This window comes from Argiope bruennichi, chromosome 5 (assembly GCF_947563725.1).
Source record: "Argiope bruennichi chromosome 5, qqArgBrue1.1, whole genome shotgun sequence".
Taxonomy (NCBI): Eukaryota; Metazoa; Arthropoda; class Arachnida; order Araneae; family Araneidae; genus Argiope; species Argiope bruennichi.
This window is the reverse complement of record NC_079155.1, coordinates 135,953,309-135,980,061: the sequence shown is the minus strand read 5'-3', so window position 1 is coordinate 135,980,061 and position 26,753 is coordinate 135,953,309. Positions and strand designations below refer to the sequence as shown.

At 28.8% G+C, this 26,753-nt stretch overlaps 1 protein-coding gene across 1 annotated transcript in view; it reads right to left on the bottom strand.

The window, feature by feature from the left end:
* Positions 1-1,159: 1,159 nt before the first annotated feature.
* The window catches only part of LOC129968124 (sterol O-acyltransferase 1-like), a 114,808-nt gene continuing 89,214 nt past the window's right edge, over positions 1,160-26,753 (bottom strand). Inside the window, exons 3-13 of the mRNA XM_056081945.1 lie at positions 25,279-25,341; positions 23,505-23,612; positions 21,273-21,424; positions 17,855-17,982; positions 14,653-14,728; positions 12,213-12,312; positions 9,930-10,203; positions 7,462-7,560; positions 6,771-6,899; positions 3,620-3,762; positions 1,160-1,371 (exon numbers count right to left, since the gene is read on the bottom strand). Of these exons, the coding sequence (XP_055937920.1) occupies positions 6,777-6,899; positions 7,462-7,560; positions 9,930-10,203; positions 12,213-12,312; positions 14,653-14,728; positions 17,855-17,968 (786 nt within the window). The 5' untranslated portion in view covers positions 17,969-17,982; positions 21,273-21,424; positions 23,505-23,612; positions 25,279-25,341 and the 3' untranslated portion in view covers positions 1,160-1,371; positions 3,620-3,762; positions 6,771-6,776. The remainder of the gene's footprint in view (positions 1,372-3,619; positions 3,763-6,770; positions 6,900-7,461; positions 7,561-9,929; positions 10,204-12,212; positions 12,313-14,652; positions 14,729-17,854; positions 17,983-21,272; positions 21,425-23,504; positions 23,613-25,278; positions 25,342-26,753) is intronic.

Sequence of the window (26,753 nt, the reverse complement as noted above, 5' to 3'; positions counted from 1 at the left end):
TACTATGAACTATTCCAAATATTATACTTCTAAAATAAAATTAAAGCATAAATTTACGGAAAATACAGAAATGTTGTAACCGAAAAATGTTAACCCTAGCCTCATTAGAGTGGGGGAAAAAACTTGGCGACCAACCGGTTCACCAATATTAATGCTCGTTAAAATTTTAATAGTTAAATATTTTATGTAACTCGTATTTTAATAGTTTCTTCATGGATATATTTTAAAGTTACAAATTTTGATAGTCATATAATTCATTCATAATATTATAAATGCCTTCAACTATAACGTAATATGTATCTCCCTAATTTTCTTTTAGCCCCCGTAGAATTTATGCTTTAAATTAAAGTGGAAATGGTTAAATTGCAATTTAAATCAGGAAATTTTTTACTGAAACTATGAATTTTTTTTCTTTTAAAATATGAGTACTAAAAACACAGTCGCTTTGCATTTAAGCTAAACCTTATGCAAAATTAAGAATATCTTTCTTAATTTATGTAATATCTTAAGAAGTTTTCTACAAAATTTTCTCAGATTCATCATGAACAGATCGATTAATTAACATTGTTTAGTTTTAAATGCATCAAACACTAAGAAAATAAACACAATCCTTTGAAATAATCTGTCGAAAACATATTAAACCTTCAAAACGAAGATCGTATCCATTGTCGACAATCAGAACACAATACGCATGCGTGAATTTTCAGCGAAAATTATGGTAACGCAAATGCTTGAATTTTCTACGCCAGTTGGGGTAACACTATGCCGATTAGAAATTTTTAATTTCCTTTAATCTGAGCTATTTTAATTCAAAAGTACTTCAGAATGAATCTGAAAGATCGATTAATTAATAATCTTTAATTTTAAATGCATAAAACATTAAGAAAATGAATAGAATCGTTTGAATTAATCGGCAGGAAAATGTTACGCCTAAGCCTCATTGCTGTTGGGAAAAAATGTTGAAGCCTTACTCATTTGGCGGTGGGGAAAGAAATAATTTGTTTGGCGGGAAAGTTAGTTTTTAATTAAAAGTTAAAATTCTAATTAAAAATTCAAAAAAAGGAACCCCAGGTGCACATTCCCGACCTCCAAGGTATACATGTACCAAATTTGGTAGGTGTAGGTGAAATGGTCTGGCCTGTAGAGCAGTCTCCAAAATTAGAGGCACTCTATTTCCAAATACATGTTAGACATATATCCAAAATTAAATTTTCATTGGATTGTCTGGAATTCTATTTATTTAGAATACAGGTCGAGTTAGATTGTTATATTTTTACTAAAAAACTTTTTAACTAAACTTTTACGCTAAACTGGGAAAGATATCACATTGCAATGGAGAAACCGAGGAACTGCATAGTCTAGCCAAGAATCCTGTAAAGGAAATTAAAAATAATAAATTATTCATTATTGAGGAACATGATATTGTATAAAGTAATCGATCACAATTAATCTTATTATATCCATCATTTTAGTTTGGAATTTTTGGAAATCAGAAATATATTTAATACAACTCAAAATTTTTTACGCATCTAAAGCAGAAAGTTTATGCTAATTAGTTTATTACTACGAACCTACTGTCAATGCGAGCATGATTTTTTTTAAATATAATTATTTCTAAATCTGAAATGAATTTCATCATAATATATATTTTAAAAAAAATTATATGTGATCCATTTTTAAAAGAACTCGTAGAAAGAAAAGAAGGGGAAAAAAAAAATTGAAATCTGCTATCGCAAATTTCAAGTAATCATATGATAACATTATTTGTTTTAAATTAAGTGGTATCGATCCGATAGAAAAACATGTTCTCACATGACTCATATCTCGCAATCACCAACATTTAGGAAAGCGATGGTTTTTGACCATCTTAAAATCAATAAATAAATCTTAAAATCAATAAAAATTTTTCGCGAGGCCAGATTTTTTTCTTGCAAAGCCAGTTTAAACCGGTTTTAAAAAATTACGTAACTATCAGATTACGCATATACGTCGATATTTAGAAAACGACTTTTTTTTAATTCTCAAAATCGTTCGAGCTCCAAAAATTTTTGCTAGCCAGAAAAATTGAAAACTAAGAAAAAAAAACAAACATATATTATATAGCTTTCGATACTTCTGTCACTGTTCCGCGTTCATTTCACTTTTCTTCTATGCGCTTTTCCGGACGATAACTTCCAACGTCCCTCCCCTTTATTGGCCAGACCGGAGAATCGGGTACATGGCAAACATTCGTGCCATTTTATACCTTTTGTTGGCTATAAGTCACCAAATGTGACAATCATCATTATCATTTTCTAACAACCCTAAAAGCAAAAAACTGGTGCCTCAAAAGCGATAAATCGCCGATTTTCTGCCCGTGCATTTCGAGGCTTCAAACACCCCAAACCAAAACAACATAATTTTCTCACAAGATAAAATGCTAAGTGATAAATTGAAAGTGATAGAAAGACATTGAGTGATAGTGAAAATAATCATGCTGAGTGATAAAAAAACTCTAGATACTTTTTTCTAGATATTAATTTATAAAGGAAAAAAGTAACAAGGATGCAACAGTGCATGTCATTAACATTGATGTCTGAGATGTGGATGCGTTATACCCCAACTTTCAACTAACGGAAGTATCATCTCAACAATCTAATATATCGCGTTCTGTGCTTAGTTCCGTCTCGTAAAGAAAAGAATCGAGCACTTCTTTTGCAAGTCAACTTCCAGTAGAGCAATTAGATTCTTTAATTTATACAGATTTGCAAGTTTGATCGCAAATTAGTTTAAAGCATTTATAAATTTTCGAATTCACATACGAGCAAACGGATACACCAACAAGCATTTCATTCTTTGATAGATTTAATCTAAAAAAAGGGATATAGATTTGTGATTATGATAATAAAACCATAAATCAAATTTCAGTCCAGATTTTTGGGATTTTGAATTCTGTTTAAATGCAATTGGAAAGATAGAGAATAGATATTAGACAATGATTACGAAAGAGCATGCGATTTTTGGCGATTAATCGCCAGGATTTGGTTAGTACAAAGTACCAGAAAATCGAATGTATATACTTTTTTCCCGTCCAATTAAAAATGAAATTTGACATAAAACTTCAATGATAGTTTCAAAATCACATATCATATTTAAAATCTTTTAGTCATCACGTTAAAGTGTAGAAAAAAGTAAAGAAAAGCTTGTGAAAGATGGTTAAGCCCTGCACGGATTTGGTTCTAAATTAAATGCAGGTCTACACTTTAAATTTTAAATTTGGGTACCAAATTTTATCCATCCAGCTTTTTTGTTTGATATTTATCGTGTTAAGATATACTGGAACAATTGAAGGGACAGACCTTCGTTTGAAATGATCTTGTTCAAACTTTGACAGAAATCTTCAAATTTGTTGTAAAAACCATACAACAAATTTCGCTCGGCTAGCTCAAACCATTTTTTAGTTATCGTGTTCACAGACAGACAAGTATACTTCCAGAAACGTGTTTTTCGGATTCAGGCAGTTCTGAAACGTTGAGTTTCAACGAAATCTCGACTTGCAATTTTTTGACGTGTATAATATTTTCTCTTTCTATACTTCGTGTGTAGGAAGTAAAACTAAGTTAAAGGAGGAAAAACCTACTAAAATCCTCGGGCAGTTGATCCTGGCAGACATTTCCAAAGAGTAGAAAACTAGTAAAAGTCCATATCCTAGCAACAAAGTAAACCAAAGGAAAAAGTTCCAGAAGTTTGAGGTTCTTCTTCGAGTCATAAAAATGAATATAACTGAAAAAAAAATATTGGATTTTTATTAATAGTTTGGTGCAAATTTAAAAAAAAAATTAAGATCGAGACAGTTACAAAAGAATACAAAAATTGGAAAAATTTGAATAAATTAAAACTAGATATTTATGTAACTTTGATTTAGATATAACATGCCAAAATTTAATAAATTATGATTATTCATATAATAAGGGTTAAAAGAGAGGCTAAATCATTCTTATGCCTATAAAAAAGAGTATTTAATAATATGAGCTTAAATAAAGCATACTGGAGCTAATATTTCTTAAATAGTAAAGCAATGTATCGGTTGATTATAATTAAAATTGCACTTTCAAAAGGCTGTTAATAAAGAACTACTGGTCAGAATGACACAATATTTCATATTGAAAAATTCGTTTTATGAATGAAAAAATTCAAAAGTTTACCGATATATGGGGCTGTATTCTTCACAGTATGTTGAAATCTGTTGCTTTAAAAGATGTGTTAATTTAAAGGTGCAAATTCAGAGACATGATATGCGCAGCTCACATTATTCTTGTGATAAAAATAAGGAACAAGCAGTTTCTGCGTTTCAGAAGATAGTCGTGTCTCTACTATGAATATTTTTACAAGAATGGTGACTATGCGAAAATTACCTTCAAGTAATCCCGGACGTTACGGGATTTTAGAAGCGGTTCCGGTAAAATAACAGCATTCGGTCTGAAGAAGATGATTGATAAAGCTGAAGAGACGGGCTCATTTGAAGTGAAATGTGGCATAGAGAGGAAAGCAATTGCTTCGACATCAGGGGAGGATGTGGCTACACCACTATAGAAAGTGCCAAGTACTGCTCTGGTAATGCGCAGTATATAGGGAATTTTCCAGACTTCAGACATATGTGTGTGCATGATTCGTAAAAATTTGCCAATCTTGCAATACTACCCATTCAAAATTACACATTTTCAGGAGTTACTTCCTATTGATCTGTCAAAACGAGGAGCTATTACTGAAGCCGGTTCTTTTTTTTTTTTTTGCTTCAAAGGAAATGGACAATGCATAGCCATAAATCATTTTGTAGACAAAAAAGCCCATTTAATTCTCCAAAGTTCTGTCGACATTCACAATTCCAAAACACTGGTAAGAGAGAATATGTTCCAAATGCAACCATCACCTCTTCATTTTCAAAAGGGCACCGTGTGGTGAGAGCTTACGGCAGGCTTTATTATTGATTGCTTAATTTTTGAACAGATTGATATTTTGAATCCTATAACCGGTACAGTCAATAGGATACGTTATGAATCTCTTTTGCGCAACAACTCATTTCAACACTGCAACAGAGTGGATGTGGACATCACAATTTTTATGCTGGGTAGCACTCCCCAGAACATTTCAACACAGCAAAGCAGCTCTTGATTCTTCACTTTGGAAATGACAAAATTATCAGTCGCCATTTTCCAACAGCTTGGCCGTTACGATCAACATACTTGAACCCTGTGGAGTTACCTATAAATGTTGTGTACAGACGTCCGAATGCGGTCTTAGGTGAATTGCAAACATGCATTATGCAACACATTTATATTATCACCACTGAAACACTCCGATATGTTGTGAAACATGCAGTTTTTGCGCTTTCAGCTGGCAGGAGGAAACGGTGGACAGTATACTGAAAATTTCTCAAGCAAATCATCCCCAAACTTCCTTTTCTTGAAGGTTTTACCAGTTTTGATTTAGAAACAGTTAAAAATCGATTTCATTTTTGCTTTTTTTTTTTTTTTTTTACAGTTTCTGGTTAGATACAGTTAAAAACAGATTTCAATTTTTTTTTAGCATAGGGACTATTAAAAACCGATTTCATTTTTACTTTTTTACGGTTTTTAGTCTAAAGACAGCTAAAAATCGATTTTTCCCACCTTATCGGGAAGGTGCCACAACGGATAAGGAACAAAGAGTCCCTCGACAACATGTCAGGATTTTTAATTAGCACTTTATGACGAATAGAGGGCCTTTCAGGGCCGAATCAGTCAACTTTTGAACTTTATTTTTTATTTTTCAAAGTCAATTTTCATTGTCCTACTTATACTCAGATCTCACTGTAAAAATATCCCAAATTTTATATAGAAAATCTTTATTATAAATTTCCACTCCAAAGGAAAAAAGAAGTTTAATCCATATCTGTTATTATTCGATATGATATAAATGTTATTTTTCAATTTAATATTTCTACTGAATTTAGATAATTTAATATATTTATTGACAAAGTTTAATGTTCAGTATTAATGTTTTTTAATTTAAATTAATTAAAATACTTTCAACTTTTATATTGATATTTTAAAATCCATTTTGAGGAATCCCAAAATAATTTCACTTATAAACGGTTTAAATAAGGCGTATTCGAAAGTATTCAATTCTACAAAAAAAAGCATTCTTAGTTTTGTTAAAACATGCCAAAGCAGTTTTAAATACTTGTATTAGCTTTATTTGATTCCTTCTATAAACGTGAAATTTATAATCACTTTTATACTCAGTTATACTGAAAAATCGATTTTATACTTAGTTTTGACTCCATATGCATGGCTCAATTTATATATTGAATCTTCAAGAAAAAAGGATTTTCAGATTTCATAATATTTACAATAGCTAATTACAAAATATTTATTAAAAGGTTAATTAAAAAATTTCTAAATACGCTTTTATTAGTTTGTTGAAAATTTGAAAATAATTTTAAAATGTGAAGGTGAAAACAAAATCGTGTAATCATGAAGTAGTGAAAACAATACTATAAAGAAACAGAAGCAAAATTAATATTAAAAGAAAAAGAAATTGCAAATTAAAATGAAGAAAATTTCTGGGTATTCATTACAGATTTAAAAAATTATGTATATGACATATAATCGGTTACGGTTATTATATCTTGTATTCTGATGTTCCTATAAAAAAACGTGCTTTAAGCAGTACAGTACACAGATATAAACGTGCTTTAAATATGTTTTTATTTAGAATAATAAAAAAGTAATTCATAAAAGGATACTTACTACCAGCTATGTAAAATAATGTGAATAAAGGAGGGAATATAAATTGAGAGAAACGGCTACGATGTATTCATGAACAATTGCAGATAGCAGAAAAACTGACAACATAGCAACAGTTCTGCTTTTCAAAATCTAAACAAAAGATAAACGGCGATAAATAATCAAATACCTTTAAAAAGCAAAATATTCTGATGCTTTTAAAAAAGATTTAATACAATTAATTAGATTATATTAAAGATTTAATACAATCTAGAAATTATACAGCGTTATATTTTATGTAGAAAGAAATTAATATTTACTATTGTTTCTTCACTAAATTTTTTTTATTAATAGGCTTTTTTTTAATTATGAATTTGGAAACAAATATCCACTTCAATTCTTTTTCAACTTATAATATCTAAGATTTTTGTTAAGTTTATATATAGAATAATATATGTGAATTTCAGCTTAGAACTTATTACTGAATTCTTAAAACGCTTATTAAAGATTTCTTTTCTTTTCTTTGATATAAATATTTAAATACCATCAGTGTCGTGCAGATTAATTCTAGAGGAATTTTTGCCACAAAATACAAACACAAACGTATCATTCAGCTTGTCTTCCAAATGAACTAACGCTGTTCTCGAAACAGAGAACTTATTACATTTATGCATTATGTGGTTCATTTAAATATGCAAATAAATTTGTTACTTACAGCGTACATATCACAATATATGTAGAAGTACAGCCAATCATGTACAAGTATATTCCAAGATCGGTAAAATTTTGTATAGGAAGTACAGTTCCACCAATCCTTTAAATAAAAATACACGAGGTATCATCTTTTCTGGGTGCAAGTGACTTTCAGAAATACATTATTTCGTCAGTTCTTTCAGTTATTAGTAGCAGAGTAAAATAGATAAAGACAAGCATCAAAGAAAACAAAATTTAATTTGAAAAAGCAAGGGATGTTCTTTTTCACAGGCATACACGCTTGTAGTTTACTGCCTCAATAAGAAACGTTCTCCTAAAGCAAACGTGCATTCATAAGATTTAACTTCATAGAAATGTTCCGAGCCAAACTTTGAAGATATCACTTTCAATTCCAGAAAAAATGGCACAATACTAAATAGAATCTAGATTTCAAACAGTGTAGTTTTAATAGTCTTACATAAGTTATGTTCATCATGTATAAGAACCTTTTTAATGGAATTCAGCTCCATGACGTCAGAGCTCTATTATGTCCAGTTCATTCATCTTCTAAATGACGCGATTTTCATTTTTTATTCGTCTATAAACTACTCAGCTATTAATTAAAATCCTTCTTCTCAAGCATGAAACAATGAAAGAAAATCATGCGATTACGTACTGGAAGAAACAATGAAACCGATTTCCGTTTCATTCACAGCAATGGAAATATTATTGTCAAATATTCTTCAAAATAGATTTAAAGCCTAATTATATACATATAGATCTAAAAATCTTACAGGAATTAAATTCTGAATCACTGAAAAGATAAAAAAGATAATTGTCTGGACATTAAAACGATGCAAAACAAATATTTTTTTCAGAAGTTACCTCAAAAATCTAAATTATTTTAATTAATTTAAATTTAAATTAAAATTTCATAGAAATCACTCTGAAATGCCCATTCATACTTCTCAAAATCTGAGCAAAATTTAGTAACTCGAGGTCATTTAGAGCGCGCCCACATTCATCCATATCAATAGTAGAGATGGGATTCACATGAGGAATAAACCGAAATGACTAGGATATCACTGTGAAATACGATGTACATTAGAAGGTCCATTACACTAACAGCTCTGTTTTCAGCGAGGAAGCCTTGAGACTTTATTAGAAAATTTCACTTATACAACATACAAAAAACCTTGGAGGGGTATTAAAGAAAGCTTTAATATCTCTAACAATTTGAAGTTAACAAATTATTTTTGAGAAAATCATAAATATAATTATTATAAGATATTTAATTGAAGTTAAATACAACCAACATACTGAACGAAACATCTAATCGCCGAAGGCGGCTAATTGTCAATTAAATGAACACTCCAATCTATTATAATTTTAAAAATTGTAAACATTTATTGTAAATATATCAAAAAAATATTGGAAAAGAAAAGATATCTACATATAACAATTATAAATGAAATTATAAAATTGGTATATATAAAAATAGTCCTTGCAATTAAATTTAATAAAAAAATTCGCTTAAATTTAATAAAGTAAGCATATTTTTCCAAAGTTCTAACCACCACAACAAAAAATGGAGTTTAATATTTAAGGAAATCAATCAAGTTATTCAGAATTTTATGGGAAAGAAATATACAATAAATATCTGTATTGGATTTCTAGCAATGAAAATTTTAAATTGTTCGTTAATATTAGGATGTATCCATAGAAAACGGTATTTAATCTTATAAAATATCGATGTTTAAAACTAGGACAGCTAATGTAAGTAGGAGTTTTTTTGTTCATCCTCAAAAATTGTATGAAGCTTCCAGTAAGATGGTTCTTTTTTTTTGTTTGTTTATTTCATTTACTGCATTGGAATAAACTCAAAAAGGAAGCAAGTAACTAATTGTTGTCAGCTATATTACTTTTTTGGTGGTGAATCATAGACTAATTACTCCGACCCGTTGGAAGGCATACGGAAAAAAGAATGATTGGACTGCCGTGATAGCAACACTGTCGGGAACTGGGGTTGTTTCCTAAGGGCCATCACCGGCTACGGTACAACCCTGCCCTAAGAAGCCCTTCCCGTCATCGATAGGAAGTAGCCACCCCCACATTTTCGTATACCTACAAGGGTGGCGAGAACCAACCACCATGCCAAACGCTTCTCACTTTCAATTACGAGGTGCTCCCCCGTGGGATTTCCTGGTTGTGAAAGCGGGAAATCTCGTTACATTAACAAAACTAATCATGATAAAACTGAATACTGAAATTCAAACAAAGTCATGAGAAATACCTGACTCATCTAACAAGTGAGATTGATTTTTTTTAAAGAATTTTGAAAATTACATTTATCACTCACATAAAACAAACAAAAAAAAACCGTGTTTAAAATCTGCTTAAGAAAAAATCTTAAAAGAAGTCACTCCATCAGCAGTTATTATGAACATTTATAAACATATGAAATCAGCACGCAACTAGAAAGATACTTACTTCATAAAACAATCTGTCGCCAAACCTCAGCATTTCAGCAAAAGCATTCGGCAAACAGTGTAATATGGGATAAAACGTTACGAACGAGATCATACTACCTGCGAAGATTGCAATAGCCATCAAACACACAAAATGAGTGATGGGTATGGGTTCAATGCCCGCCTTGTTGAAGCTATTCGCTAAGAAACAAATGTAGACAATATAGTCACCCAATACAATAAGAAATAATTGCAAAAGATTCCAGGCAACGAAACCCCAGCGAATACCAGATGTTCTGAAAATAAAAGAAAAAGTGAAACACTTTTATAAACTTTTATTTAAACGTGACTTTTCCCTATTTTTAACCAGAGGGAGTAGTCTTTCAAAAATTTTCACTCACAGTCCCTAATAAAGCTGTTAACCCAGAGAGCACCCTGCATGGTATTGACCTATTTTAATTATGATCTATTCAACTTTGTCGTGAATTTACCATTTTTACTGAATGCATCGTGTCATTCTTGGCGAGTTTTTTTGGCGACAAATCTCTGACTTGTGTTAAAAGTATCCGAAAATCGAATTTGTATTTTTGACACGTTTTTCTCAACCGATTCAAACAGAAATTTGCTAAAAACTGCTTTTTGTAGTTACAAATCCCATGCTAAATTAGATATTTTTAAGTCACTGCGTTTATTTGTTTCTGAAAATACAAGCCAACAAGTAGTCAACCTCTTGTTGAATTTCTCTCCAAACTAGATACGTAATTACAATACAGTTGCTAAATTTATGTACTGAGTTTTATACATCTCTCTTCGTTTTGTAGTTATTGTGTTAGCTTGTCCTCAAACAGCCGTACAGACAGACTTCCTCAGAACGGATTTTACTGAAAAGTTGACAGATGGCCAGATATTTTTTAATTGTATTAGTAATTTAGAATTTTTCGAACGTATTTTGAAAAAAAATCCGTTCGAAAAAATACACAAATTTTGTGCAAACACTATATACTAAATTTCAACCCTTTAGCTCAAAGCTTATTTGAGTTATATTTGTCACAGACAGACGTAATGCCAAAAATGTGTTTTACAAACTCAGGAAGTTTTCAGTTTAACATATATTCATTTAAATCTCGAGTAAAATTTTTTTTAACGATTACAATACTTTTTCTACCTGAGGAAATAAAAATGGAACTTTATAATCAATTTTGAACGCATTATAGAGTTTTCAAATTAAGTATACTTATAAATTAGTAAATTATGCAATATTTAATTATTTCAGAATATAATTATCATCTGATGCATTTTTTTTTGCTATAGTATCACTATCTGATAGTGAATTTGAGAAAAAAATTTGTCTCAAAATTCTCTGATGTTTGTGTTAATGAATTATAAAATAATTAAAATTAGAAAATTCATTTTTAGTACATTCATACAAGATCACTTCCGAAATAATTTTTTTACTTAAATTTATTTTAAATCAAAGTTTTTTTTTTTTAAAAAAAAGAAATCAATTTACATCGATGCTTCATAAAAGAACTATTCGCCACTGATGAGATTGAGTAAATAGTTAAAGTTTTAACATCTCATTTGATATGCAGATGAATTTTATTTCAATATCGAATGAATTTATGAATAATTACAATATTTAGAATTTTAAAACATTTATCAAATTAAGGAAATGATTTCTTAATACTATTTCTACTACGATTTCGTGTATTTTTATTTCTTATATTGAATAAATGAAAATGAATTAATGTGTTCATGCTATTTTAAAATCTCATCTATGCAACAGAAAAATTCGCACAAATGGATATATTGTTTGTAAACAACATACCGTTGCATAGCAAGCAATATCGTCCTTTATTTCTGTTTTCCAAATATTAAAACTGGAGGAAATAATTGAATTTTTTGCAATCAGTTGCGAATATGGTATGATTTTTATTACATAGACATAGCATGTAGGTCTCATGTTCATACTAAATATAAAAAAGAAAAAAAAATCCCCCACAATCATTCATGCTTGCAAAAAAAAAAAAAATCAGTTTTTTTTTATTTCATGATGAAATTTGGAAAACAGAGGTATGTGGTTATTATCTTGTCAGTCGCAGTACATTGCACGTAAATTAACGAATGTAATTTTTTTCTATTATAGAGATGATATTTTAAAGCGACAGAAATATGTTAAAGCATTTTTCAAGAATTTGTCTAATTTTATTGATGATATATATATAAACATATGCATAACTGACTTGCAAAATTCGTAAAATATCATAAATGAAAGAATGAATGCAAGGATTTTTCCTTTTTGTACCTTGGACAGCTATCTCTGTAAATTAATGTAGGTGCAAATAAAAAATATATCAGTTTTCCTACTTCTAGACAAGGAGGTGAGTTTGATTCCTCATCATCATCTGAAAAAAAATCGTAAACAGAGATTTTTAATTTTTCAATATGGAAAAACAAAAGCAGTACATATTTTATAAAAAGTACAGAAAAAAATAGAGATCATTAAGAGCTACCAAAATTATGAAATTTCTTTAGTAATTACTTTCAAGCAGGCTTATTTTAACTTCTTAACGTATATAAAATATTAAAAAATGATGAAATTCAAAAAACTGGAATGCATTTTTAACATTTGTCATAATTGCTTGTTACGATTCATCCACGGTACTAAGGATTTTATTACTTTTAACATGATAATGATTGTTGGTTGGAATATTGCCTGCATATTATTTGGTGCAACATGCAAATTTAAAAATTATTCAAAATTTTCATGATCAGGCAAATTATTTCACCCTGAACAATCAGATCTAATATGTTTTTCAGTAGTAAGTTCTCTGAAAGGGATTTATCAAACTTTTAATTCTATTTTTAAATAAAAATTCATTAATAAATCTATTTTTTTCCCAGGCAGCTTTGGCGTATGATAATGCAATAAACTTTTGCAATGCTTTAAATTTCAAAAAGTTGATTTTTCAGTAATACCAATTTTAATTAATGATGCAATTGCGTAAAGTAAAGATGCTTAAAGTATTATCACAATACCAATGTTCGATTCTAGATTTATTTATTGTTTATTAATGGAAGGCTCTTTAATAAATGACTATCAATATTTTAAATAAGTCAAAAAATTTTTAAAAAAATTGTCATATTCATAATGCGCACGATTACAGCGGATTTATTCTAGTGAAGCTTTAACGTTTAGTTTAAGTTGAATTTATTTTTTGTAGGTGTTTTAAATAAATGCTTTTTCCAGATTTTAACTATGAAAAGAATGTTATGCACAATGACTACACTGAGAAAGGATCTCATTGTTTTGAATCGTAATTAGATGATTAGGAAAACATCAGAGCCACACCCCACACTTTAACACCACACACATTTGAGAATGTCTTGAATATCGACGGCAAGTTTTACATAAAGCTAGCCAACACACACAGTGAATATTCAGAAAAATCGAGTCTTATATTTATAATCTTTTCTTCTCAAAGCCGAGATATCACAATAGGATTAACAGTCTTGGGAATTCTTATAATCATCTTATTTGTAGTATTAAAATTTTCAGTGGGACACATTTTTGCTACTGAAATACTAAATAGTGTAATATTCGAACGCAATTAAGATTTGCGCACTGGGAAAGCAACTGAATGAATCATCGTCATCCTTGTAACCTGTAGTAAGTGAAATATTTTATCAAGATTTGACATTAAATATCAGCTAATGGTGTTTCAAATTTGATGTTGTTTGGGAGAATTCTACACTTAGATCGTGTTCTGTATTATATTAGGTAAAGATTCTAAGCTATCTGACAAAAATGTAAAAACGAGTAGATGAAATTAAACTAAGCAGATTTTTATCGAAAAACGCAGGTAGAAATGTGTAGCTAGTGTTACACATACACAAAGTAGAAATGACTGATTAAAAAGTGAAATCAAAAGAGACATTGGTAATTCAATTCTTAATGATAGGTACTGTTAAAGGCAAGCATCAACAATATCAGAAGATTTATATTGCTTTGAATGAATTGATTCTACTAGAGATCTTGAGCATTTCAAGCATATTTCCGGCAGCAACTGACATATTAGAAACTGGATTATCAATCTTGGATTAGACTGCGGTGGCCTGAGGAAAGGTTTAAGATCTGGATTCGTGGCAAGGAATTCCAGATTCTGTGCAAGTGGACTTAGTCACGTTGAATATGACATCGAGAACCGAACATCCTCTGAATAATATGGTGACATTTAGAGCAGGTAAGTACCAAATCTTTCAAGTATTCTGCATCCCAAATAACCCACGTGATGCTCCTGTCAATACTCCTTCGTACAGTGGTTGGCAGGGTGGCCGGCCTTGTACACAAGAGGACCTCGTGATGCATTTAAAGAAAAAGTCAATATAACTTATTCAAACTAAATCTAACCAAACCTTATGTTATAAAAACTGAAATTTGAATTAATATTGCGAGAGCTATAGATTAGGAGAGGGCCACATTTTTTGCCAGTCTGTGCTTTATTCTGATTTTCTTTTAAATCTTTTGATGTTAATGATGGTTGCACACGATAATTTATACATAAATTACAGTTGTATAGCTATTTTTTTATATCGTATATGCAATCTAACTTTATTAAAATTGTCATTCTAACGATAAACACCAGAAACAAAAATTTTCTTAATTTTTAATGGCATTGTATAATTTTATGGCTTTATCAGGATTGAATCACGAAAAATACGAATCAATTGAGATTTCACAATACCTTGATGGAGCTTATACTTTAAAACTCTGTTAATGTTTTCTCGAACAAATGCATAACTCTTCATAAAAAGTCTAAACTGAAATGGAAGAAATACAAAACATATGTCAATATAGATATAAAGCGAAATAAAATATATATAAGTAAAAATTGATACAAAAAATGCTAATATTTTTCCTTTACAGTTTAATATCAATGACAATGAATGAAACGATGAAAATGAAATTTGCAGTTAAAATATAAAAAAGATATTTCAAGACTATGAAAGATCGAATAATTTGAAAATCATAATTGTCTTAACTATATTTTTACTTGCCAAAATGCTTTTAATCCAGGCATCAGTATGTTATACTAAGCAATAGATCTGTCTTATCAATCAATATCTGCTATCAACGCTGTAGTCTATGTTGCTCTGTATTTTACGTTGTCATTATTGGCTTATCTTCATCAGATAGTTCCAAAATGTTGAATATTTCTTACTATACATCAAAGGATATAAACCATTTTTAATTGGACGTCAATAAATATTATGAGAATTAAAAATTTAGAGAGCATAAGGAAAATAAAGTTCGTTTTCTTTAGATGTATAAAACCTTTTTTAATGAATAAATGCATTATAAAAATGCAGATGATATTATTAGCTTGTATTAAAAAACTGTGATGACTACGAATAATCTATCACTATATGTTCCAAAAAGACTTGTTTTGGATTAATTTGCATAACTTATCCGCTCTATTTCCAATTTTTTTTTTTTTTCGTCGTTCATGATTCTGCAAATTTTTTATCTAATTCGATTGCACAGACTTTCTCTTTTATTGAGCTAACGAAAATGAGAATTCGTTTTAAATTAAGAAAATATAAAACATTTTTCAACTCACTGGAATATAATTCCTTTCATCAAATGCTCTGTTTTGAAAACTATCTCTGCCAAAAGCATCTATTGTATTTCCAATACAATCTTTATTTTTATAAGACTTAGCATTCTTTTATAAATCTATGCTTTGTCGTATATCATGTGCTGCCTAACCACAGAATTTAGACCAATAAAAATGAAATGCCAACTGCTTTTACTTTCATTTTTCAACAGCTAAACAATACTGATGAAATCTTATATTTTTTCTTTTGGTTAAATTATTCTTTGCTTGTAGGCGAGAATTGGCCTTTGTCAAAAGTTTTGGCTCTATAATTTGCTTCCCACATAGAAAACTTAACTTTAAATCAAAGTCTTTGAAAAGCACTTTTTTGATAGATATTACAGCTTGCATGCATTTGACTCATATTGTTTCTTCTTCTATAACTTCTTACTTATGAAAGCATTTCCTTATTGAGTCTGTGCATTTTCAATCTTTTTTTATCTATCAATTGATAATCTATTAATAAAGTCATTAATACCTTGTTTATCAGGAGGTACATATTCACAGACACTAAGGAAATACTGATAATCTGGAAGCAAATCATCGAAAACTTCAGTGATGAGCATATGGTCACGTATATTTCCCGTAGATTGCTTTAGTTTTACGTTCTAATTTCATTTAAACTGGGAATACATTCCGTCATTTGTTTTCCATCGCAAGTAGCATTAAAAATCTTTTTGTAACATACACATCTTTTGTAACATACACATCTTTTTGTAACATAACATCTTTTTGTAACATACATCAGCACAAATCCAAAGTGAGTATTCACTTTGGATTTGTGCTGATACAAAAAACATATTACTTTAGCAATATTACAGGTCCATTTTCGTTCCAGCTAGCTGTGATATCTTATGAATTTAAATAACTTTTCTTGCATTCAGTTAGCTGTTTTATGTCTTCCTCTAAATCGTCATTTATTGCTGGAGCAATTTTTTTAAATATTCTAAAATAGTTCTTCGCTCTGTAAAATTACTTTTACTTGGAATTTCCATAAATTTCAGTTCTGAGCTCCTTTGGAAAGCAATAATTCAGTACTATTACTTGATTCAATCTCAATATTGTTGTTTCAATCTTTAGTTCAACTATCTACTAAACCTAACGTTTTATTCCTCTGTTTAATTTCAACAAATTTATTTATAACTATAGCAGATATATGGTACCTGAAACCATTATCTGTTAAACGTTTAACCATTTTACTAGATAAGCGATTTTTACTGGATTTCAGATTTGTAAAAAAAAACTACTTTCTTATAACCATAAATAATTAACTTGAAAAAGAAATTTATAATCTACAAACTATATACATAAATGTTTTTTTTTCTGATCTTGATATTTAAACTGGTCCCATGTAATAATTAATGACCCTTAGAATTGAATATTGAACACTTGTAGTTTAGTTACCACATTATATTGCCTATTATGTATACTATCAGCGAAATAAAAATAAATAATGCCTCCGAAGGCATAATTCAATTACTATCAAGTATCATATCAAGATACCACTGAGCTAAATAATACAGAAGCGAAAAAAGAATTCTTTAAAACCACATAAAAATATGAAAAGAACTCGTATGCAATAATAATTCATTTACTCTCAATTGTTATTTTTATTGAATGGCAACACGTGGAACTCAAATATTGCGCGAAATGCTAATGCATAAGCCTGGTGTTTAATTAATAATTAAGTCCCGTAGGTCAACTTGGAAAAAAAGTTTATTCAGTAAAATAAATAAATAGAAAACACACTAAAATTAGAAAAGTTGCACAGATCAATTTTCAGTTACAAACTTCAAGTTACGATAATTAGAAATGTACTGAACTCTAGAATGATACAAAAATTATAGCTCTCCAATTGCAAACAAAATTATGATGATTCCTAAAATTTCCCAACTATTAATTCTAATTTATCATTTAGAATCAAGTTAATAAAAATTAATTCGAATTTTAAAATAGCTTTAAAAAAATTTCCATTTGGGATAATCCATCTGTGACCCATATTTCATCTCGATATATAAAACGATCCAAGAGTGTAAAGCGACGATTAAAACGAACAGAAAGATAAACCAGATCTTTTATATATTTAGAATATCATCCCTAAATGGTTTTGCAATTTATTAATTAATAGATTTCTGATGTTTCACCGAATGAGAGAAGTATTAATTATAACATAACGTAAATGTAAGAGAAATAAAGACAACATTAAATTCTTATTTAACTCTTAACTTGTATACTCTATTAACTCATATTTATGTATACTTGGTTTATAAAAAAAGAATACAATACTGACCTGTTCCATTACTAACGCGCAAGATGATGCAGGTGGTATATTGCAGTCTATGATTATTTTTGGTGGAATTATCAGCAAAGCCGCTTCATACAAAACGAATAAAGTGCAAAACATCAAATCATAAAGGCCTATAAAGAGATTAAAATATCCATTAATTTCATATCTATTCATACTAATCCATTGTTTTTGCTTTATACGAAATGAATAAAGTTCAAAATATCAAATCATAAAGGCCTATAAAGAGATTAATGTATCCATTACTTTCATATCCATTCATACTTATCCATTGCTTTTGCTTTATACGAAATGAATAAAGTGCAAAGCATCAAATCATAAAGGCCTATAAAAAGATTCAAATATCTATTACTTTCATATCTACTCATGTTTATCCATTGTTTTTGTTTCATACGAAATGAATAAAGTGCAAAATATTGAATCACAAAATCTATAAAGAGATTAAAGTATCCATCGTTATACATACAGAGCTCTAAATATTGAGCGATCATAAATTCTTTATTTCAGAAACGTTCTTTAATTTAATTTAAAATTAATTCTTTAATTTAAACGTAAGCCACTTTATACCAATTTTCCAGAAAAATGAAAAATAAAAATGGAAAAACTTCAATTCGTTATTTGAATAAATTATAATTATAAATTATAAAATAAATAAATTATAAAAAGTGTATTCTTAATAAATTTACCTAGTTATGACTTGATGTAATATCAGATTTTGTATACAAAATTGTTGTAACTGGAAAATCGTCTTTTTTAAATTACATTCCTTTGGTACTGAAAAGCAGAATTATAAAACACCTTTCAGGATTGAATAAAGGATGAGTAAATTATAGTACTGGTGTAAACTTGATATCTTCTTTGCGAAGAAATTGCGAGTTATTTCCTTTATATCAAATAATGAGTTTAAAAAAGTTAGATATGCGCTACATTGGTGATACGTAAAATATCCAATGGCTATTCAGTCTCAAATCTAGTGTTATGGGGCACGCATTTCAGACATTATTCCTCCAAAGATCTTGTAGCGAATGCCTATCATCTTTCCATATGAATCTGTAAACTACAGTCTCCGTCGAGGCTGTGTGTGACGTAATGGCGCGCTGCACATCATCCGGGTATTGACACGCACGATGCTTCTAAAAAGCTATTCTCTCCGTTTTCTTCGGAATGTTCGCGCACTCGCCTCGGTGAAGCTTGTAGTGAATCAAAATTATTTGTTTCATTTCTTAAGTTTAAAAGTAAATAAAATTATTTTTCTAACATGTTGCAATAATTGGAGTCAACCACAACTGCACGTAACCCTAATTACGACATCCTCAAAGCTTATTCATTTTTGGTCTTAAAAGAAATTTTTTTAGGGGGGGGGGTTATGGTCATTTCCATTCACATGACAACTGAGAAATTTAAAGTCACACACAAGCGTTCTTTTTTTAAATCTTTTAAATGAATTACTATTTTAACTGAATCCTTTAACGACGTATCATGCATTAAATACAGAATTTACGTTCTTTAATTCTGTATACGCTTATTTAAAATTAATAAAAATATTAATTTAAAAAACAAAAATCAATTAAATTCTCTTAAGAATATGAGATGCTCTTTTCTTTTTTAAGCAATAGCAATAGAAGTAAAAAATAAAACGTAGCATTTAATTAAAAGCTAAAATAAATTTATGGTTAAATACAGATTTAAAAATGAGAAATTCCCTAAGATAAAAGAGTTTGACAAAATATTAAAAAAAAAAAATCTGCAATGTTATGTTTTTGCATTCAAATTTTAAATCCTTTCAATAAAAGCGTAATCAAATTGCATAAGTACATAACCAATAACTGAGATTTTCAGCTTTTGTCAAAATAACGACCCGTTTTGAAACTATATTGGAGCTCTTTTAGGATTCAACTTTCAATTTAGAACGCGATTAAAAAATGCAGGTGAAAAGTGAACCACCATATCCTCTTCAAACCTCCGTCCAAATCTAGCAGGAGTGGACGGAGGTTTGCCATACAACAGCCCAGCGGTCAATCGAATCTCTATCCAGCAACCTTTTCAATCTTTAAGCCAAATATGACTCTTGCGCCAAATAAACTACAGAAAAACAACAACAATCAATCTTTAAACTGAACTCTTGGCAATAAACGACGATTCGGTATGAAGGAAATATTGGAATGTAATTTAGTTAGTTTTTTCATAGTTTTTTTTTTTTTTTAATTTCAAACAAAAAAATTATTTTTGTCATGGAAAGTTCACACATAACAACAACAAAAATACACGAAAAAATCCAAGTAGAATTTAAAGGATTAAAAAAAATCCAATTAGAATTTTAGGGAATTAAAAAAAAATTCAAATAGAATAGGGAACGCTTAAGAGAGAAATACAGCGCATCGTGGCATACAAATCCTGTAAAGATGAATGAAGTAGCATAAGTATATTTGCTGAATCAAGTCCTAAAAATGATTTATTCAAATCATCATTTTTGGAAAGATGTACTTGAAGTCGGAGTCTGAATTTTATAGTGCTAACATGGTCTTTTGTATTTCTTTATACACAAAGCGAGAATAACTGGAAGGACTAAGTTTTAGCTAAGGTATTTGAGATCATTTTAAAGACCTGAATCTCATAACTAAAAATAAATATCTTAAGGTTCTCTAAAGTCTTATTTGATTAGTTAAAAATTACTTCCAAAAGCAAAATATAAAATGTAAATCACAGTTCAAAGAAGTTAGTGCGTTTTAAGATCAAAAATATGACACCAAAGTATCTGGAAATTTAAATTTCATATTTCATAAAAATTATGTCTAAATGTTTCGAGCAGAAAACACATTCAGCTCTCGATTCTACCAGTTTCACAAGCATATGAAAAATTCTATCATCATATGAAGCTTTTGTTTTTTGTGCACAACGTTCTCTTTCGTTATAGAAATTTTAAATATAAGAAATGCCGTATCTTAATCACAATATAATTAAATTATATATTTTCTAAGGAACTATATAACAATCAGTTTTTCCATTTGCAACATAACACTAAGCTTTGAATTTGAAAGTCATAAAATATGCGGATGTTTTCATTTTAAATGTAACATGCTTTCAAAAATGATCAAAGATCTAGCAAAGCAACACTGACTTCAAAATTAAATATGTTTGTTTCAAAATGTTTGTAAACATTTTGGAAAATATTTCCCTTTAGTAAGCTTAAAAATATAAAATAATAATGAAAATACAAATTAACTTTTTATAAAGAAGATGAATAGTATCACTTGAATCATATGAATATTATCTTACTATCATCATATCTTTCACTTGAGACAACAGAAATCACTTCATTTCTACTTTATCCCATATTTTTCTGGACTATACATTATTTCAATGGCATATTTATTAAAGATACCCAAAAATACTTAATACTTACCCTTCTTCTTCGCAAATGCTCTAGAAGAAGCCCAGAATCGAAAGACAGGATGTAAAAAGAAAACAATCGATAAGTTGATGCCAATCCATACGGCAGTAACAATGTGAAACTGACCAAATGACCATGAAACCAATGCTAAATCTCTTTTTAACCTAAAATTTAAATCACAATAAAATAAAATAACGAATAGAATGCCACAATTATTCATAAAATCATAATTTAAATTTAAAAAAAAACTTTATTTGAGTTGGATTATGGACTTAAAAAATATTTACGCAACCTGATCGAATATATCCCTTAGTTTTTTAAGTATCAACTATTTTTTAAACATATTTTTTTATTAAGGTAGTTGGGTCGACCTAAAAGTCTCAATGGGAGTAAAGGTTTATATAAAAGAACAAATGAAAAATTAAAACATAGTTCAATTTAGCTTTGTTCGAATAATGTTACTATAAGAAATTATTTGGAACAGATTTCTCAATTTTTAGCAAATAAAAGAACAAATGAAAAATTAAAAAATAGTTCAATTTAGTTTTGTTTGCATAATGTTACTACAAAAGATTATTTGGAACAGATTTCTCAATTTTGAACCATGATCAAATGAATAAAAAGTAGCAAAATATGTAATTTTAAAGGTAGAAATATGTTTAACTATAAACAATTTACTAACATATTTTTAAAATAAGATTAAATTTAATTATAATTATAAAAACTGCACCTGACTGGAACACAAATAGCTTCTTGAATCGGAATAGCACAGAAAATAGTTATAATGCAGTTATAATAAATAGTATTCCTCAAAAGCTAGACTGAGAAGAAGGCAAAACACGAACACACTATTTCAATTAAAAATTTCAAATGTTTATCCAGAGAACATAAAAAAATGTGGCTATGTGATTTTAGAACATAATTCGAGAAAGAAATAAAAAAAATGATACAGAACATATGACATTGTATTAATGTAATATGTTTTATAAAAAGTTAATTATGTATATTATTGTGCTTAAATATAAATAATCAACAATAAAATCTGCGTTCAGTGAATTTATTTCGTCAACTCTGTACAGTTAAAATGTTTAGATTATCCAAATATCATAATAAAATTCATATAAAAATTTGCGTCACAAAAGTGTAAAAATCCATCACATATATGAAGACATAAAATAAAGTATATGTCATAAAGAGTGAAGAAATATGAGCGAATAGAAATTTTCATAAAATCAGTAAAAATAAAAAAGGGATTATTCCAAATATTTTAAATAAATGGAAGCAGAGTAATAAAAAAGAAGAAAAAACGATTAAAATTCAATTTATAAGAATTTATCGTCCAATTAATAATAGAAAAAATATTGTCAATAAACGAATAAAATAATGCAAATGATAATTTGCCCTGAACAAAAGGGAGGAAAATATGGATATCATGCTGTATTGTTTACTTTAAATTGTTAATCAGTGAATACCTTTCAAAATTGAATTAGGTTTATAACAATATTAAAATTTTTCCATGCGGATTATCATCATTAGGCTTTATATGATATTTAAAAGTAAAAACCTTTATTATAAATTGATCAGTGATCCAGTTTAAATTTGTGCATATCATAAATGATCAACTGGCGCATTTCTATATTCTGCGGCATGATTCAGATCACATTGTTTACTGATTTTTAACCCTCCTTTGCATGGTTTTTTTTTGTGAAATAAATCAGGATAATTCCTGCTCTAGATTAAAGGAAATCTTCAATGTCCCTCTCTTCTAAATTCCTCCACTCATTATCGTATTTATTAGAAAAAAAGAAAAGAAAAGAAAAAGAAATCAGATGTGTTATAAAAAATATTCAAGAAATAGAAAGTTTCTTCCAACCACAACAAGCAGCGAAATGGCAAGTTCAAACCTCCTATAATGATTGTGACATTTAAATTCTTTGACAGCTACGTTCCTTATTACGCAATTGGTGCGAAAAAGTCAATAAATTTACAGTACACCTGTTTTGAGTTCATTTTTTGTTCACTAGATGTTATGATGGAAATTTCTATCATCATGCAAAGATGGGTTAAGTAATGGTATGCTTACGTATTGTGATTAATAAACAAGTCTATGGTAGACGATTAAAATAAAAGAATTGTATGCTTATATATACATTTTTTTCAAATGAAGATTACAGCATAGTAATTTCTAGAAACTGAATGCAAACGGAATCTAAGAAAGAAAAGAAAAAAATATCTGGTACTTACCGTTCAACATTAAAGTAATAGAAGATAGCGATGTGCAGGTACAGGAATACAAAAAAAGCAAGAATTAAGTTGTATAAAGAGCGTACATTAGGACTTCTCCAAAGATTTCTGAATAGAAACGGAAAATCAATAATAATAATAAAAATAACTTTTTAAAATGCTTAATGTTTTAAATTTTTAACATTTAAACATAAAATCAGATAGAGATTCTTAAGAATTTCTTGATACATTTTATTAGAAATCAAAATTATTTAAAATTACATATTTTGATCAATAAAAGAATATTGTTTAAAAAAAAACCATGTTAACATTTCAGGTGGTATCAACATGCTAGCAATTTTATTTCTTCGTATGCGCAAGTATAGACATTTTTATTAAAAATTAAACAGCATTAAGATTCGCTAAAAATTCGCCATATTAGATATCGTCAAATTTAACAATGAACCGAATAAAACTATTCTTTGGAGCTACTTTTATTAATATATTTAAACTCAGAATAGCTTTCATTTAATTTTTTTTACTCTTCCTATTAATCTTTCATTCATAATTAAAATTATCGTGTAATAAGGTAATTATTTTTCTGAAATTATTTACAACGCAAAGGGAGTTTGAATTTGTGAAGCCACATATTTCGCATTTTCCCACACATTTAAATTCAACTCAAATTTAGTTGAATTGATTGATAAAATAAGAAATTAAGTTTCGAAGTATTAAAATATTTCTTTTTTTTGAAGTACTCAGGAATTAAAATTTTCTAATTTCCAGCATATCAGAATGCGTGTTAAAAAGGAATAACAATCGTCAGTCCTTCTTAACATGAAATAAATCAAATTTAAATTGAATAAAAATTCGTTTTTGAAATTATTTCTGCAGACATTTTCTTATTTGTAAAATAGCATATGTTTTATCGTGTACTATAAATGAGAATTAAGAAAATAATATAAACACAACGAAACTGCATGCATCCATAGAATATAAATTATGATTTTGCAGGAATTTCGTAAAAGAAAAAAGTCCCTGTTTTGAAACCTGACTCAAGTCTTCTATACTCTATTATGAAGTCAGCATAACTGAGCGATATTCACAAATTTTTTTGAAATATCTATTGACATACAAGTTAAATGAAAAACATTGCAAATATTTTCGATTATCGAGTTAAGTGACTTCGAAATGACCTCAGGTTTAGTGAAAAATGGAAAAAAAATTGCAAAGAAATCAGAATACAATTTAACGATAAAATAAAATTTATTATTTTGAAGCATATCGTAACATACGAGAATAGGAAAACTGTCCACAACTTGTAGGGCATCTCAAAATTCTTCTATGTATTCGAAGAATATTCGGGAATAATTATTCAGAAATGTAAAAAAAGATCTATTATTCTCTAGAAACATAAATTAGCAATAAACAACATTTAAAATGAAAGATTGAACCAAGCTACCATTAAAAAGATTTGAACCATGGTTAATCACATCGAGTTCAATATTCAACTAAGCCAAGATGGCTGGTGACTTATATACAAATCTAGGAATCGTGAGCTTTCATTTGAAATTATATATATTAAGTGGTTGTAGTCAAGGAACTATTCTTTGGTTTTCCTCGTAATTTTAAATATTTTGAAACAATAGTATTTATTAAACTTAAAAGTTATAAGAATTAATGATACTTTAGCAAAAATATTTAATGGCATGGCATCTAAAATAAAACATCATTTTCATGGTTATCTGAATGGAGTGAAATATATTTAAATTAAAGTAATAATCTTATGACTTACGTTAAAGTTGAATTTCTTAAAACAAATTCTTTTCTTCGTAATTCCCTCGGAGCTTCAGAACCTCTGAAAAATATTTTAGATGAATAAATGTGGATGGAAAACTGCAGGCAGAATATGGCGTCGTTCCCTGGTTATGAAAATTCATTAAGCAAAGAAATATTATATTTAATCAAACTACTATTGTTTGTAAATAATTAGTATAAGTTTATAGGCAAATTGTCTTAGTTAATTGCAACATAATTTTTATTGCTAGTGTAAAAGTGAAATTCTGCTATATATCTTTCGTTAAGCATTAAATTTCTTAGCGCTATATACTTTATCTATGGAACTACCTATGGATTCTCGAATTCTCAGACTCGGACACTACTTGCATTTTTACCCCTTCCGACGCCATGAAAGGATGATTTATAAGAACAAATCCGATTTAAGTGATGATTGTCGTTACTTATTCCACGGGGAATCTCAATTTCAAATTCTTGTCTCAGGAACAATGCTTGAAAAGTCCGAACAGTTTGTTCTGTATAGGCACACAATTCAGGTCTCCTTGAAACGTGTCAGTCCTAGATGCCTGAAATGTTTCTTTTGGTGCAATACGAATTTATTTTGTAGGATTGCGCTAAAAAATAATAAACAAGATCCAGAAATATATTACTTTTTTTAACCTGTCTTCTTCTTCTTTTAACTTGTTGGAAGGTCATTAACAGAATCAGATTTTTAAACTAATTTAATCAATTTATGAAATTAGCTATTTAGAATAGAGTTCACGACTCATTCCAGTTTTAAAGAAATGGCTAATTTCTTTCATGAATCCATATCGTGCTTTTTATCTCATAGATGAAATTTCTTGAAGAATAAATTTTCGATTTAATGCTTTTTGCTCGTCGTTTCTATGAAGAGACATTTCCGACAGGTAGAGCTACTAATTTATCGTTTGGTTTCTTAATTAAGACCTTTCACAGAGCGGTACTAGTTCACCGTTTGGTTTCTTACTTTTAATTAATCAATTTCGCGTCTCAAAGAATCATTTATCGTTAGAATTTTCAAACTTTTTATGTTTCTAAGTCACACTCGTGTAATACGCAACTAACATTTATTCTTTTAACTACTTTTTGTATACTTTAGATCCACATAATTTGAAGATTTGAACCGCATGTTACAAATAGTAAATGTTTCTCAAAGAAAATGTAAACTTGTGATAAATATTAGAACATATTTTAAAATCAAGCTACCTTATATTAATTGGATTTTACCACACATGCAACAGCTTTAAAAATATTGCAGTATTCTGTTTGTATGACGGATTTGAATGTTTGAGGTACTTTTTGGTTTTGAAATGATACCGATTCCCTTTACAGTATTATAATCATCGTCAAATAAGGCAAAAGAGAACAATAGTGTATTTCACATACAGTATATTAATAAGAGATATAATTACTGTTTTGAGACATAGGGAAAAACCTTATCTGTGATTGAAA